General features: G+C 39.5%; 2 protein-coding genes across 2 annotated transcripts; both read right to left on the bottom strand.

The window, feature by feature from the left end:
• Positions 1 to 444: 444 nt before the first annotated feature.
• On the bottom strand, positions 445 to 11,807 carry LOC140947103 (uncharacterized). Its single transcript, XM_073396183.1, has 6 exons — positions 11,112 to 11,807; positions 6,203 to 6,452; positions 4,752 to 5,537; positions 2,773 to 3,979; positions 1,810 to 2,060; positions 445 to 898 (listed from the first exon to the last, which is right to left on the bottom strand). Exons 1-6 carry the CDS (start codon positions 11,660 to 11,662, stop codon positions 623 to 625), a joined length of 3,321 nt encoding a protein of 1,106 aa, XP_073252284.1. The 5' UTR covers positions 11,663 to 11,807; the 3' UTR covers positions 445 to 622.
• On the bottom strand, positions 11,725 to 15,518 carry LOC140945423 (uncharacterized). The gene is made up of 3 exons (XM_073394449.1): positions 14,597 to 15,518; positions 12,596 to 13,148; positions 11,725 to 11,833 (listed from the first exon to the last, which is right to left on the bottom strand). The coding sequence occupies exons 1-2, from the start codon at positions 15,516 to 15,518 to the stop codon at positions 12,628 to 12,630; spliced, it is 1,443 nt and encodes a 480-aa protein (XP_073250550.1). The 3' UTR covers positions 11,725 to 11,833; positions 12,596 to 12,627.
• Between the last annotated feature and the right edge of the window lie 878 nt (positions 15,519 to 16,396).

The following is a 16,396-nucleotide window of genomic DNA, read 5'->3' as shown; positions in this document are numbered from 1 at the left end:
GTCCTTGAATAACTAAATGCTATTGAAAATTCTGACTGGTATATACGGTGGGGCCAAGTTTACGCGACGCAAGCATAATCACCAGCAACATACGCACACATAGTAACTCATAAGTGCACGCATTTTGTTAGGACGTTTAAAACAACAGAGCGTGACCCAATTGCCTCTGTGAACGTTCCTTGTGTTCATCTTTGCGACGTATGTGTAAACTAAGAATTCAGAGACATACTATAAGACAGAAATGTTGCTATAATGCTTACAGTGACTGCAGGCAATGTGGTCCTTAACAACTAAACCCTGTTAGAATAGAATAGAGTGACTAAAACAAATAAGTAGATTTTCATATTACCTAAGGTCGGGGACCTGTGTACGATTATTTGCAGACAGAAAATTTCCCTTATGAATTAATCATATTTAAATGTCTGTTTTATTCCGTCACAATAACATTGATGAATTGCAAACATGTGACTAAAAGGACACGTTCAGTTTAAATGGAGAGAGAAGTTTCTTGCCAACAACACAGCAAAAAGGTGGCAAATGAAAGATGCAATTGATTGATTCAAATGATATGAATTTGGTAACGCGAATTTGGAAATTAAACATTGCATAGTAATTAGACATCTTAGTATCCTTCATGTGGAATAAGACTAACATAGTGAAGCTCATGCACGTGACCCAGCACAAGCCGATTACTACCACTAACATCATACTCTGGGCAGATCATTACGTCATGGTGATGCGGCAGACTGCTGATCACGTGAATGCATGTTTCAAAGCAGTTTGCAGCACCATAGAGAACCACGTGATCACCCCATGTACCATCTGCCACCATGTTTGTGAGGTAAGCGTTCCAAGATGAATATCCATCAACAAAGTGGAAGAGATCTGTCCCATCCGGCTGCAAGAGAAAAATGCTGTAGTTACTAGAAAAACGACAAAGTGCATTTCTAGACGGTTCTTATTCAGAAAACTACGCAGTCAGCTCTCTCCACCAGAGACCCCCCGGGGAGTACTCAACAGTTTTATCCGGGGGGGCTCTTAACCCCTTAACCTTTTATGTACCATTTTTGAGCGAAAACGTACCCCTTTCGTATACCTTGTATATTGACAAATGGTACCCCTTTCACATACCTAGTTTAGAACTTCGCATCCCTTTTAAAAGGGATGCAAAGTTAAAACTGCTGTAAATACACCATTTTTTTATGAATAAATCACTAAACCAGGAAGTTTTCTTGTTTCTTTTACATTTATGAAAAGCGTCTGTTAGCCCTTTTTAGTCCTTTTACAGACCGAAATGACAAATTTCCCTACCCCCTTTTTACGCTGAAACTAATAAAGTCCCCTACCCCTTTTGTGCGGAACCTCCCCGTAAAGGCCACAATTGGGAGTAGAAAAAATCCAGTAGTTACTAGAAAAACGACAAAGTGCATTTCTAGACACCGTCAGTAGTCGTACTCTAAGAGAGGTGTCCACCTTAGAGGACCAACTCGATATGTCCGTTAGCCTCTTCAAGCGTTCAGATAGCGTGGATGACGCAAAAGAGAAGTGAGCAGGAAAAAAGCCACCGTGGTGGCAAAGTTCTATTTCAGTCAAGTCACAGGTCTGTTTCTTTAAACTTACGAAAGACGATTAACAGCCGAGGCGAAAAAAGGATATGTTCCCCACTCCGTTTCCATTTATGCTTGGACCTTCATTATTTGATTTATATTGAGGAAGAAACCCTCTTTATTTTCTTCCTTCTCCACTTAGGACAGCTTAAGTTGCTAGTATGAGATAAATAGTTTGAAGGCACTAAAAAAAGATACTAACCAGCCTCGGGTTGTCCTTGAGGTACTGCACAACAGTTAGGCGTAACTCTTCATGGGAGATCTTAATTCTTTTGATGTGGTCAAGTTGTTCTGAAAGTGCAAAAAACATGCAGTTTCCATATCCTTGATTGTCAGAAATCGCAAAACCTTTCTCCAAAGCAACCCTCTTTAAATTCAACGACAGCTCAGTTTTGCTGGCCTCTCTGCGCGCTTCCAGCTTGATTTTTTGAAGTGCAAGGAAAACCAGTTCACCTGCAAATGATAGAGAGGAAAAATCCAGAATGCGAAAGGTTATTTCACGTCAGTTTAATATAGCGTTTTCACATGACGTCATGTCGGTCATACTAGTGTTCCAAAACAACGAAACGGCGGCAATGTTGGTGTTCCAAAGCAATCCTGTGGGAGTTGAACTCTTTTCTTATATAAACTCTTTATTTTGTTTCCACAAATTGGCGTAGATGCTCGCCACGTGATTGAAAACGCTCTATGGGAGATAGTACACTGGTCCAAAGAAAAACCAACTGACCATTTTAAACTAGGGTGGCTTCAACAGAACAAAATGAGAACGACTCAAATGCCACGACTATTTCTTTAAAACCAGCTAGCGATGATCAAATTTGGAAGACGTTTGCGATATCCAGTAAAATGACGTCAATAGTATAGGATATCGCCAGAAAAGGGCACGGCAACTGAGAGGCCCTGGGACAAAGTTGAAGACAGAAACTTAACATCGATCGAGGTAGGCATGTTTTTCAAGTATGAACTGTTTTGAATGGATAATAAAACAATAATTGGATTGGGATTTCAAATGATGTGCAAAATTATGCAGATCTCGTAGGGTGTTATCCGCATCGGCCAGCATCCTCCACGATCTACAAAATTTTTCAGATCATACTCAGCCTCATCCTAAAATTGCTCATTTAAATTATCGTTACTTTACTTAGGGTAAGAATTTATTTCTTACCGTAAACCATCTTCCACATCGTGTCAACAAGGGATTTGCACTGTCTCTCCCAACTGAATCTCTCTTCATAGCTTCTTCGAAGTCTTTGGATTTCCTCAAGCCGCTGTGCCCTAGATTTTTGTTGGATAGCTACTATTGCCTTTGCCCATTCCTTGGGGTCATCCGAATCAATCACAAATGACTCGCCCATTGGAAGACAACGCAGTGCTTCTCCAAATCCGGAGTTTCCACTGACCAGAATGGGAAGACCGGCTGACATGGCTTCCAGTGCTGTCAAGCCAAAACCCTCAGTTCTTGAAGGCATGATGGCCACATCAACTTCAAAAAACAACTCTTTTAATCTTTGCTTGTCTTTCAAGAATGATCTGACAAACAACTGGTTTCTTGGAATGCCCGTCTGGCATAACATTTCCGCGACTTCATCCTGCTTTCCATCAGGTGCACCAACAAAGATCAGACGGTAAGAACTGTCCTTCATTTCAACTATTGCTTGAGCGGCAATGTCGTATCCTTTGAGACTGAAGTCTTCAAAATCACCACGGCCAAAGGTTAACACCTTGAACTTCGCACTCGCTCGCGTAGTAGCATGCTCGACATCTGAAAACTCTTTAAAGGTGCCTGGCATCAGCTGGAAGACATCTTGATGAGATGAACTCAAGTAGGACGAGAATGCTTCTGTCAACTTGGGCCCAACTGCCACAACGAGATCTGCAAGTTGGCACAGCTCAACTTCAGCTCTATTCTTTCCTTCTCCCTTGGTAATTGCGCCCGGATAGTTCTTATACATTGCTAGCTCTTCAGGTTCGGTGTGCACTACCTGAACCCACTTGCAACAATGAGACTCTTGGATGATTTGAGCTTGTTTACCAAGCTTTGCGCCATGACCAATCACGACCTGAATGTCAAGGTTTCTTGGTGGAAAGCTCAACCAATCAAGAGGATCACTAAAGCCAGGGCGACGATGTACTTCCATAATGGAAATGTTATGAGCCTTGGCAGCTCTCTTGTCATCTTCACCGCACTCAAATTGAGGTACAATAATAGTGACTTCTACGTTTGGTTGTTTTGCCAAATGTATGGCAAGCGTTCTGTTGATTGTTGACAAGCCACCCTTAGATGACCCCCACTCATTAGAAAGGAGGGAAACTTTTAAGGTTGAAGGCTGTGCATGACGTTGTGTTATACCAGAAAAGGCTGAATGCAATTCCTGAAAGAAAACCAACATTACATATTTCAAAATAGTACTTTTATATAGGGTGCTGTCTAGAAAGCGTTTGAACCAACACTCGTAAAACCTGATTCCATCAAATTAAAGATGAGGTCAGCTTAAGTAGCAAAATAAAATCATGACGAGTGAAAAAAAAAAAAGGCGCACATCGCTATAAGACCTTCGGGCCAATAGACACAATCGTGATTGGTAAGGTCATACACGTTAAAGCTATAAGCCCTATAAGGCAATGTTGCTCCAAGATTGGAACATCAACGCAATACATACAAAAGATAACGTACGCCATGCACTTTGCTATGCATATGGGCATTACAATACACATTTAACAATAGAGTTGATAAGATCAATAGGCTAATGTAACGAAACTCAAAGACTGATGTTTCAATGCCACCCCTTCACAAGAGCAAACTGATTAAGAGCTTTGAAAGTCAACTTTGCTGTTATCAACTTAAGTGATAGTATCAGTTCATGCTAAATTGACAATGCTTATTGACCACAACTTAAATTTATGTAATAACTCCCTCTTTTCCATTATTTTCTCTTCCACTAGGGAGAAGCCGTGTCGAAGAATAAATAAGTCACATTACACCAGACATCATCCCTAAAAAGACTACGTTCAATCTTTTCAGATAGTGATTAAAGCCTCATCGTATGGTGCCTTAATTTTAACATAACTACCCTTCGAGGTTATATTTCTCTTCAATTAATTTTATGCTACCAGTGTTGCTTAGAGATTGTATTTCATTAGTACCTCGCTTGTTGACAGTGAGAACCATTTTTCCAGGCCCTCGACTGTGAGAACTTTTTTTGAAGGTTTCTTTTTGCACAAAAGTGGGCCACCTTCTCTTATCTCAAGGAGATGACGACAGTCAACATGTGCACATGCCAGCTGATTATGACCACTGCACTTTTCTAGCTGACAGTATGGACAGGCGACACGAATCTGATACTGCAGCCCACGTAGATAGAGCAGATCCTGTGACAAAGATTGGAGTGTTGCCTCCACAAACTCACGCACCTGAATTGCAACCTCACTTCCTTTATCCCCTGAGACCTGCTGATCTTGGGATCTTTGCATGACAAAAAACTTGATGTACTGTTTCTTGCAGAAAAGAACTAAATCATGGACAGTTCTTGTCCCAATGACGAACCATGCTCCATTTCGGTACAGGGTAGGGGGCTGAGTTGGACCAGCCTCAGAACACCAACGAACAAGTCGAGAAACAAGCCGTGTAAACAAGCCGTGGGGCACAAAACCAGCAACAAAGAAGACATATAGAGGACAGGGGTCAGAGTGCGAGGGTACCATGGCACAGAGGGAATCAGGTGGCACTTTGAGTTGAGATGGTACAAAATACTTTTCCTCAGTTTTAACAGGTGAGAACTTTGCAATCAAGCCAAACTGCTCCATCAAGTCTAGAATGTCATCTCTGACAACGCCCTTTAGAAGAAATTTGGAAAACACATGCTCAACTAGTTCCATGCTGAGGACACCGCTTTCTCTCAGTTTCTCCCAGTGCTTGGAAACCTTGGGGTCCTGAAAGATAATAAAATGAGAGGTGATTACAGAGTCTTTAAAAAGGAATCCAGGTAGCAGAGAGCTAATTGTGGGCGACCATAGGAGCCCGCAATCCCAATCTCCACGTTGGTTTTACGCGTGCGTGGCACATAAGTAGCCAGCATTCGTTAGGACTTCCACTAAGGATGGATGGAATGCACAGAACGCGATCTGAAATTCATGAGCGTTTGGACCTTCTCTTTGTCGGATCACGCCCGTTTTAACCTTCTATAACGAGAAACTTGCGCAAAACACAGCGTTGGAGCAAGAGCATTTTGACCCTCCATCGATCTCTCCAGTAGAGAAAGCCAAGTATCAGGTTGAAACTAATAGTCCTGAATATTACATGACCGCGCGGAGATATGAAATTTCTCTTCGAGTGTGAACACGAAAAGAGAAATTTCGTATCTCCAAGCGGCGATGTAATGTTCTATTTATTATATAAACACCAATAAAATACCAAACCATTCCACTTGAATATTTTTTTTTGCTGCAAAAGGTGCGATTTATTATGTAGCCATAGCAACGATGATCTATTCACATGTGAACATAACATTTTATTTTCACGTATAAAGATATCATGTTTTCGCGTGAAAGCTCACCTGGCATTTCATTGGTGTCTATACAATAAGCGTTTTTCTTACCATTTTATTAAAATGTGGAATAGTGATCAGCTGCCTGAACAGGTCTATCAGCCACTTGGCACTCAGAATGACTGTGCTACAGTGCTTGATAATTATCTCCATGTCATGATAAAAATTCACCATGGTGGTGAACTCTTCCTCGTCATTAACAAAGCACTTATCTTTGGCATAGGTTTGAAGTTCCGTTATATTTAAATGACAAACGTCCTTGGACTGTAAAGCATCGATGACCTTCTCAAAGTTGAGCCACCTAGTTTATAAAAAAGGAAGCACGTAATAGTATTCATGTCACTAAGAAAAGCACCTGCTTTGACTAATTGTGCAAAAGCATGCACACATTCCAAAACAGAAGGGTAAACTTCGCATCATTGACTCGACGCCAGATAGTCCTACATTAAGAGGTCACTGTTTAGTACACCGCACAGTCAATTCTGTATTAAAGGAACAGTGTCTCAGTCACCAAAGTTAATAGTAACTTCTTTGACCCTTTCACTCCTGGGAATTTCTCCGAAAATGCCGTTTGAAGCTAGTCAAGCCGTTTTCCGGTCACTTTCTGACTATAAAAAACCAAAACTACCCAAAATGCTGTTTATAGGTCGACAGCTTTGCGCCCTTCTATTCAAGACGCAAAATATAAGCTTCTTAAACTCGGGCATGGGCATGTGCAGAAAGAGATTAAAAAGTGACACAACAGTTTCAAACCAGTCTGAAAACCCTAAAAATAAAATTACAACTGAAGGCAGAATTAACCCATTAGGTCTGAAACAAAGGCCTCAAATCCCAAATTCTTCCAACGGAAATTCTCATTCAAAAGACTAGAATTGTCTTTTAATATTTTGTATCACTATTACTTTATCTCAGAGTAAAGAGTGAGCTTGAATGTTGTTAGACAAGAAAAACCGTATTTAAGAGCCAATGTCTGTAATTTTCGAGAATCGGTTGACAGTCGTGAATTTTTGAATTTCTTCATATTTCGCCCAAATAATCTCTATAGTACACTAATTTCAAAAATCACGTTAAAACTTGCAACTGCTTTTTATTTTTTCAGGAATCAGGCAAAGTTTGATAAACTCTAAATCGGCGCTCTTTCGAGTACGAAATTAGCGAAAATTGAGCATTTTCTTCGCGCTGGTACATAAAAACGGAATGATATCTCTAGATGAAATCAAGTCACAAAACAGACACACATTTTTACTTTATAATTCAGCAATTAACTTTAAATAAACCGTTTAAATGTGACTGTATCGGTCGCAAGAAGAAACACGGTTTCAGCACTTTTCAAAAATGGCAAATTTGAACTAACTTCACCATCGTAAAAACCCAGTTGGTACATAGAATTTCAGTATGAAACAACAACTGTATTGAAGGATATCCTTTGCTGTTGTTTGTGTTAAAATATTTCTGGCGGCATTCCAAATGCGCACCTTCGAGAGACCAAAACCTGAACGGTATTTTGACACCAGGAAAGCACGTGCAACAAGCAAGTTTCGACGCTTGGAATATTAATCCTTCGCAAACATAAGTTACTTCGACATTTAAACCCTAGTCAGAGTTGTAACGGTTTCAGACTATATTCTGGCGTTTCTGTTCGGTTTAACATGATCCCTTTCAACTGATTTTTGCGATAAACCATAATGAAGAGACACGAATACGCAGTTCAAATCACAGTTAGTAGGGGGGAATATTGTCGAAATACTCGCTTGCTATAGTTTTAATCGTATTGAAACCTTAAAATCAGAAAAGTTATTTACTTACCTGAACTTAAATGCTAGACGGGTTCACAGTACCGCTGACTAAATTCTGCATCACGGCAGAATCAAAGTTAAGTTTGTATATGTTTTCAATCTGTCAACACGAGGGAAGATGACATTCCGGAAGTGCGTGACGCGTAACGCGCCGGAAAAGAAATTCCTGGTAGAAGTGTTTTACGGTGCAAGTCTTTGTTGTATGTTCGTATAGCATCTCGCACATATTCAAACTTGGTTTGTGGCGCCGGTGGCCCCAGTAATGCTGAATTTATTGCGATCATAGAAAAGATGTCGTGAGTCACTTGGTATGTTCCTGACTTGTTAGTCACATGAGTATGTAGGGCAATAACCAAACATCGACCCTACCATGCTAATGATACAAGTAAGGTTTTCTTCATTTACGTTAGGTGATCTTTGTTTGATCCCCCAAAATTGGCGCATGACTGAAATAAGAGTTTTTCCACATCACCGCTAAATGTTTGGTTCCGGGTGGCGGTGCAACAAATCACGTGGTACCGTTCTAGATCAGCCTACTGGCTGCTCATAGAGGGGTCCATAAAGGCACATCGATTGATGACTCTGTATGGCCTGAAGAAAATAATATACGCAGACGTTTCGGCTGAGCGACGAAGGTGAAGCTTTTACACTCTTTTTTCGTTTCGAAAATAGACGAGCACGCGAGAGGTCTCAGGTGACAATGCTAACGTCATGAAAAGTCTAATTAGCTTGTTTAAGTTTAGGGCAGGAGGAAGAGATGGGTGGGTTGGTTGGCATTGGGTTCTCCATTAGGATCAACCCTACACATACAAAAATTCATGTCTTTATCACTGCATTAAGAGCTAGCAGACTTTGTTTGATCCACAAAATTGGCGCATGAAAATAAAATTTTTTCCTCATCACCGCTAAATGTTTGGTTCCGGGTGGCGGAGCACAAATCACGTTGTAGCGTTCCAGAACAGCCTACTGGCTGCTCATTTTAAAGGGGTCCGTAAAGGCACATTAATTGATGACTCTGTGCGGCCTGAAGAAAATTATATACGCAGACGTTTTCCGAGCGACGAAGTTGCTGCCTTTACACTTTTTTTCTTTTCGAAAATGGCCACTAACTTCTCTCCTCGCTCCTCGCCGCTAGGCGGTCGTTTTTGCCTGAGAGATACCACTTCGAAGGAGTTTTAGCGCGCAAGTCACTTCTGGTGCAGACCTAGGAAAAGGGCATTCTCCATCTGAAATTTAAATAGAAATGAAAGGCCTTTTTGAGCCTTTTCTGTCTTTTAAAATGGCTGAGGCATTTTAAAGCATTTTTTCATTTACGCGACGGATTTAGGCGTTATGAAAAAAAACTTGTCAGTGAATTGGTTTATTTTCTAGAGTGCGAACAAGTGCCGGGGGGTGGTGGCGGACAGAGCCAAGTGACTGTTCCTTTTTTTAGGCGGGAGCTAGCAGTACGAGCTTTCTGGCCTAAGGCCATACTATGTAGACTGGCCTTTAAGGACCTCTGTTCGGGGGCGTGGGATCAGATAAAGTACAATTCGTCAACAGCAGGTTGAGGTCTCACCAGAAGATGCCCTTGCTGCAGAGGAGCAAAGCAATACCTTTCAGTAATTTAAACAAGTTAAATACTTGTATTTCGCTTATCAAATGTGTCCATTGTCCATTGTCGATTTGTGGTTTTTCAGGAACGTTCTTTTGCGGAGCATTGGCCAACTTTCTTTAAACAGTTTCACTCGTTTCCATTTCCCTGCTCTACCTTCATGTGGCATATGGCGTACGTGTGTACCTAAACCACTCAATTCATACAGAGGTGATCGATAGAGAAGTCTATACGCCAAGCGGGGTTAAGATTAGTTTATCACAAGCAAAGGCTCAGAAGGCTAAGTGCAAATAAAAGAAAACTAGTGTGAAAAGTTTTGCAGACTCGGCTTAGTAACTCTATTTGTTTTCTTTCTCTATTTGAGTTTCGGCTGGTACATCCTAAAATCAAGTTTGGTTCCACATGTTTTGGAGAATATAAAATATAAAACTAAAAAAAAAAACAGTGTTAATTGTCATTTTATTTTTTCTTGTACACTCGTGCGATGATTCATCCTTTTCTGTACGGTTGCGTGACCAGACTCAGATCACACACGGGCTTTCATCACGCAACACAGCATTTAGTACGAGGCTAAACGACGGAAGATTTCAGTAAACTGCGGCCACTTGCAGTTGAACGACTGTGGTAAGTAAATTCTTAGAGATCTCGAATCCCATTTAGAGCTAACACGCCGTTTCTAGCGGCTTTATTTTAGGTGCAGAAACTCAAGGTCAATATTTACACTCAATGAGGACTTAATCTGAGCGTCGTCTTTTTCAGCTACTTGCGTGCAATCAAATGCAGTGTTAATCTACTTAGTTTTTTTTTATAACTATCAAATTGAAAAGCGTTTTTCAAAAGATTTTAAGAGCTTTCCGTAATGTGCCCCTTGTAAAAGAAGATAAGTTTGCAAAAACTTTTGTGTGCTTACAGTCGCGGCTAGCTTGTTTGAGCGTTCCAACTTGCGAACTACCCTGCACCTTTCGGTTTCTCAGCGACGCACTTTTGTAATGCCGCCAAAAATTTTTTATCACAAGAAACGGCAAAGGATGTGCTTTAAAATAGTGTTTATTTCATGTTGAAATTCCATGTATCAATTGTTTTTTTCAATGGTGAAGTTAGGTCAAATTTGTCATTTTTGAAAAGAGCCGAAATATCGTGTTTCTTCTTGCGTCCGACACAGCCACATTTAAGCAGCTTATCTAAAGGTAATTGCTGAATTATAAAGCACAAGTCTATGTTTGCTATGTGATTTGATTTCATTTAGAGATATCATCACGTTTTTATGTACGAGCGCGAAGAAAATGCTTAATTTTCGCTAATTTCATACTCGAAAGAGCGCCGATTTAGCGTTTTTCAAACTTTGCCCGATTCAGGAAAAAATAAAAAGCCGTTACAAGTTTTAATGTGATTTTTGAAATAAGTGTACTATAGAGATTATGTGGGCAAAATATGAAGAAATTCAAAAATTCACGACTGTCAACCGATTCTCGAAAATTACAGACATTGGCTCTTAAAAATTTGGCTTAATCCTGGGTTAAACTTAACCATCGTTCGAGGAGGAACTGGGCCCTAGTCAATAATGACTTACCTCACAGGTATACTCTCCCCCATGTATGGCTCCTGTTTTAGCACTTCCATGATTCTGTCCTGTAGAGCTTGAATGTGATCAATGTGTTTATCTTGTCTGAAAACCCTTTTGATCTTTCTTTGAAGTGATCTTGCAGTGTTGTCAATGCTAAAGATAGGCCGCACCACATGTCCTTCATAGTCCTTACCAGCAATTGCCCTCTGTATTTGTGATTTCATTGTTGCAATGTCCTCAAATGGTTTGTCTGCATGGGTGCCTACAATGATCACTGGTGGCCGAAGATGAGGAAGCTTTCCTTCCGCATCGTCACAGGTTTCTCCTCTCACCTGTGTTATGCTATGCACTGTGGACAGCCAAGATAGTAGATTCTCCAAATTTGTTTCCCCATTTGGGTTTTCCAACATGAAATTATGACTTCCTTGTCTCACACAGGGTTGGGTAGTGTCATGCAGTGATTTGCTAAGGTTGCACACCAAAATATATATCGCACGTGATGTTAAAAATACAGGATGAGATGCATAATACAGCTCTTGTCCAGCAAAATCCCACATTTCAACACTGAAAACAGATTCTTCTTTGACACCTTCACCTTCCACATACTTTATCAACTCAATGGCCTGCTCCTGGATTTCATCTGGAGGTGAAGCAGTATCAATCAATAACTCACGATCAGGCTCTGCTGATGCGAGTCCAATAACACTGTCTACATTTGGATCGAGAACCTGCAAAATTGGTATCAAAAATAGAAAGAAAAAAGAATTTAACTGCATGCTCATTTTTATGAATTCTTGGCAATTAAATTTATTTACTAATTTATACAATCTACTTCATCAAGATGAGTAATGGAGTTAGGACACAGTGCGAGTCAGCGAGCCATGCGAAAGAAAAATTCAAAAAAATCCAAAAAGCAGTAACAAGAAAAAAAAAACCGAAAGCTAACCGTTGTAAATGAGTGTTTACCCCTAAAAGGCGTAGAGCGAGTGCTTAACCCTAATCAATGAAAGTCGACCAACACTACGTAATTCTGCAAATAGTCCAACGGCAAAACCTCACATGCCCTTACAGGGAGCTAAGCAGGTAACATCTTTCATGCATTTACAATTTCATAAAACTCTATTTTTTCCCATGGCTTGCATGGCTCGCAGATTGTCCAGACCCTGAGCAGTTGGTACGTATATACTGCGATTGGCCAGTTTAGGGGGGCTGCAAATTCTGACACTTGTTTTGGTTGTAATTCATGATAGAAGAACATCGTAAAGCTGATCGTTTCATGTCATTTTGTGAAATAAGAGGTATCATAATTGTAAAAAAATATTTTGAAGACTCATATTGCATAACCATGATCTTGGACACTCGTGTTTGGGATTTGTCGGGCACCCATCATCGATGGCTGTCCTGCTTGAATTGAAATCTTTTTTTAATATTCTCTACTAACCACATATTTTCAAACTGTATTCTCCGTAAGCTCTGACGCCAACACTTACTTTCAAATTGAAACTCCTAACTTACAGTTGTCCTAGTAATAAATAAGATGATACTGGTGAATATGAGGATTTGACTTGGCCCAAACCTGGTTCACAAAGGCATCTTCTTTCTTTTCCCCCGCAGGATCAGCAATATTCTGTTCCCCATTCTTGTGACCATCATTTGTACAGTTGCTGCCATATTTTAATTCACCTTCATTCTCCTCCTGAATCCAATTACGACTAACTGGAACACACAGCTTTTCCACAATCATCTGTGCCACATCTTTAGAGCATCCCAGCAAACCATGTTTACTCTCATCAATAGGTTGCCAATCCTTAAATTCATCAACATCCACTTGAAATATTGAAGGATCCACTTCAATTCCTTCAGTACTTTTTTCTTTTGGATTAAATGGTACACCAATGAGAGACTTCTTCAAACTTGTTTTTCCTGCCCGATCCTGACCAATCAGCAATACTCGACCACGGTAAACATTAACAGCTCCATCTCTTAGAGCGCTTTGATAAGCAAGTTGTGCTCTTTCTCCTCGTGCCTCAATTTCTGTAGGGACTTAAATGATAAAAATAATGAAAATTATAGTTTAATTCTTTCTACCCAATCATTGCTGACCTTTAATTAGCAGAATGCACAACCTCTGTAAGTTATCAGGGTAACTGCAGGAGTTGATTACGATATCCTTACAACTTTAATGACAGGGGAGGGGGCAGGAATCGAATGAAGTCTGATAAACACCATTTTTGGCTTAGTAAGTTACACTGTCTCAAAGCTTTTTGAAATTGCCCATTTTACAGTGACAGTTGGAAACGAGGCTGGAGTCTTCTTGCTTTATTATGTAAATCATGTTGTTGTCATGCAAACTAGTAATTTAAAGCAAAATTTACATTATAAAAGGGAGGAGGTTTGTATCAAAACAAGATCAACCTCAGCCTCACGTTCTCTCAAAGGCTAGGACACCAAGCCCACAACTGTAAAATGGGCTACAGGTTGTAGCTTACACACAGACAATTATACAACTTATGCCACTGTGTCATTATAACATGGAAGAGGTGTACAAAATCAAACCCTATCAACCTTCAAATAAAAGTTTGTAGTGTCTCAGAACTCAAAAGCTGATCACCATAACAAAAAAAAATATATAAGATGAAATAATTAACAATTACTCCGCTTGTTTTTAATTTTGACTAGGCTTGGATAAATTCTGCTCGTAAAATGGCTTATTCTGCCTGCCGGCAGTGCTTGTAAAAATAGTTTATTCTCAGTGCTCAAAGTTCTGCTTGGACACCATTATTCTCACAAAGATAGAAGGAAGCCTGGGCCTAACCCTTAAAAAAAGATATTCACTATGCATAGAAAAAATGTAATTCATCTTACTTTTAATGTGAGTGTGTTGTAGGTATCAAATAATCAAATTAATCACAAGGTACTTTCCATTTGTTTTTCATTTAGGTTTAAATTTTTCTGACAACTCTTATGCATATCATTAGTACCGCTGATTTTCCCTTATTCTGCTCAAATTCTGCTCGAAAATGCCTTTTTCTGCCAGCAGAATGTTCCCCCAGAAATTGTTATTTTGCTCGAAATTCTTCTTGCAGAATTTATCATGCAAGCCTAGAGCAGATGCGTACAGCTATTTAGAGAGCATGGTATAATGGCTCATATACCATGATGGCTAAGGCAATCAGAGCTGTAGAATTGCATTACCCAATGATTCAGTTTTTAATAATAATTATTATTGTTGTAAGGAAACATTGATTACATGTATATCTGGGTCATACTTGTCTACCACAAACTACATGTAGGGTACTGGGGCCCACTCAGCCCTGCAGAGTTTACTTCCAAATAGAGTTAAGGTCACTTAACAGTTTTGCATTAATATTGAGTACTTGGTAGAATTACTTATTGGCTATAAGAAACAAGCAAGTTACTCTAAAATATAACTTGTTAAAAATATTTTTACAAATTTAATAATAATTTAGTGGAAATAAGTCTGCACTCACCCATAATATCAGTGTACTTTTTTCGTTTATTCATTGATTCCAGAATAATTCTTATTGCATCAACAGTTAAAGGATTACCACTGACCTTTAGTCTATTCAGATTATAGGCCAGGTCATTAAGCTCAGCTGCAGACCCTAACTCAGTTAATCTGTTACCAGCCACATTCAACTCCTCAAGCTTCTTCAGCCTCAGAATACTGCTCGGTAAACAACTCAACTGGTTTTTTTTCACATTCAATGTCCTCAACTCCTTTAGGTCACCAATCTCGGGTATTAATGTTGTTAATCTGTTATAATTTAAATTCAGCCCCTTTAGCTTGTTCAGCTTCTGTATATGGGTAGGTAAACCAACCAACTGGTTGTTGCTCACACTCAGCTCCCTTAGCTCCTTTAAGTCACCAATCTCAATGGGTAATGCTGTTAATTTGTTATCATCTATGTACAGCCTTTCCAGACTGTTTAGCTTTAGTATACTGGTAGGTAAACCAACCAACTGATTCATGTACACACTCAGTAGCCTTAGCTCCTTCAGGTCACCTATCTCATCAGGCAACTTGTTTAATTGGTTCTTATGAAGGTAGAGCAATTCAAGCTTGTTGAGATTCTGTATACTCATAGGTAAACCAGACAACTGGTTGTTACTCACAATCAGCTCCACCAGCTTTTTCAGGTCACCAATCTCATCAGGTAACTGCGTTAAGTGATTATGATCCAAGTTGAGCATTTTAAGATTTTTTAACTTGCAAATACTTGTTGGTAATTCTGTCAGGTTATTTTCATTCAGCAGAAGTACTCCCAGTTCACTCAGTTCAGTGACTGCATCAGGTAACCTGGAGAGTCTTTTCCTCCGTAGATCTAAAACTGCTTCTCCTTGAGCATCATACTCCATACAAGCTTTCAGTTTCTCATGAGAATATTCCATTTTTTAAATTCAAGAGCTCCTGTCCCTTGTAACTAAGAAAGCCTAGAAACAGACATTCAAACATAGATAAAATTAACAATATGATTAATGCCAAGATCAAGATTTTTTTTAACTCAACCCCACCCTTCTAATTACCGCACACAGCATGGAGTTGCAGTGGGTACAAAAAGTAGGTCACAAGGAAAGAATTACACTCTTTAACTAGAATCTGAACTTATCCACAGATTTCCAGTAAAAAGTCTGTATTCGCAGGCTAATAGACAGCTTAAGCGACAACGATGGTGACAAAAACAACAATGGCCAGAACACATGATTTAGATTAGCAAAACAACAACTTTGCATGTGCGTCATGCTTTTTTTTTGTACATTTCTTTGCTGCCATAGCAGGCAACTACTACATGAAAATTCCTAATTTACGTTTTATGGAGGACGTGAACACAGGACAACAATTTTATTTTCCTTTTCTGAACTTATTTTAATTCAGCTCCAAAATTCTGCAACACGAGACAATGAATGAAGCAATGTACATGTTACAGGTCAGAATGACACTCAGAGGAGGAAACTCAAAACAGATATAAATGAGAGACAGTTGAACTATAACAGCAAAATGAAAGAGAGTACAAAAAGAGGTCCAAAATTTCACGTTGATGAATATGTGTCAATTAAAATTGATTCAGTGGACAAAATTTCACCCCTTCATCCAAATGTCATAATTGGCAAAAAAACTGAAGTTGAAAATGACTATACCAAAATCGTGACCAAGTTTGGAAGGCTGAAAACTTATATTTCAACAAACAGGTTAAATAAATGTACAGCAACAAACATTCAGCTGGACTTTAGTACAGAAATAACATTTTCTGCTGCATGCAGAAAGGCTG

The sequence above is a fragment of the Porites lutea genome, chromosome 8 (genome assembly GCF_958299795.1).
Source record: "Porites lutea chromosome 8, jaPorLute2.1, whole genome shotgun sequence".
NCBI lineage: Eukaryota > Metazoa > Cnidaria > Anthozoa > Scleractinia > Poritidae > Porites > Porites lutea.
Note: the sequence above shows the minus strand (reverse complement) of the source record. Positions and strands in the feature narration are given on the sequence as shown.

Coding starts and splice junctions, on each gene's coding strand:
- LOC140945423 (XM_073394449.1), bottom strand. CDS start 15,518: ATGGAATATTCTCATGAGAAACTGAAAGCTTGTATGGAGTATGATGCT. Junction 13,149..14,596: donor AAAGTACACTGATATTATGG/GTGAGTGCAGAC, acceptor TTATCATTTAAG/TCCCTACAGAAATTGAGGCA.
- LOC140947103 (XM_073396183.1), bottom strand. CDS start 11,662: ATGTGGGATTTTGCTGGACAAGAGCTGTATTATGCATCTCATCCTGTA. Junction 2,061..2,772: donor GATGTGGAAGATGGTTTACG/GTAAGAAATAAA, acceptor TATCATTTGCAG/GTGAACTGGTTTTCCTTGCA. Junction 899..1,809: donor TCAAGGACAACCCGAGGCTG/GTTAGTATCTTT, acceptor TTTCTCTTGCAG/CCGGATGGGACAGATCTCTT.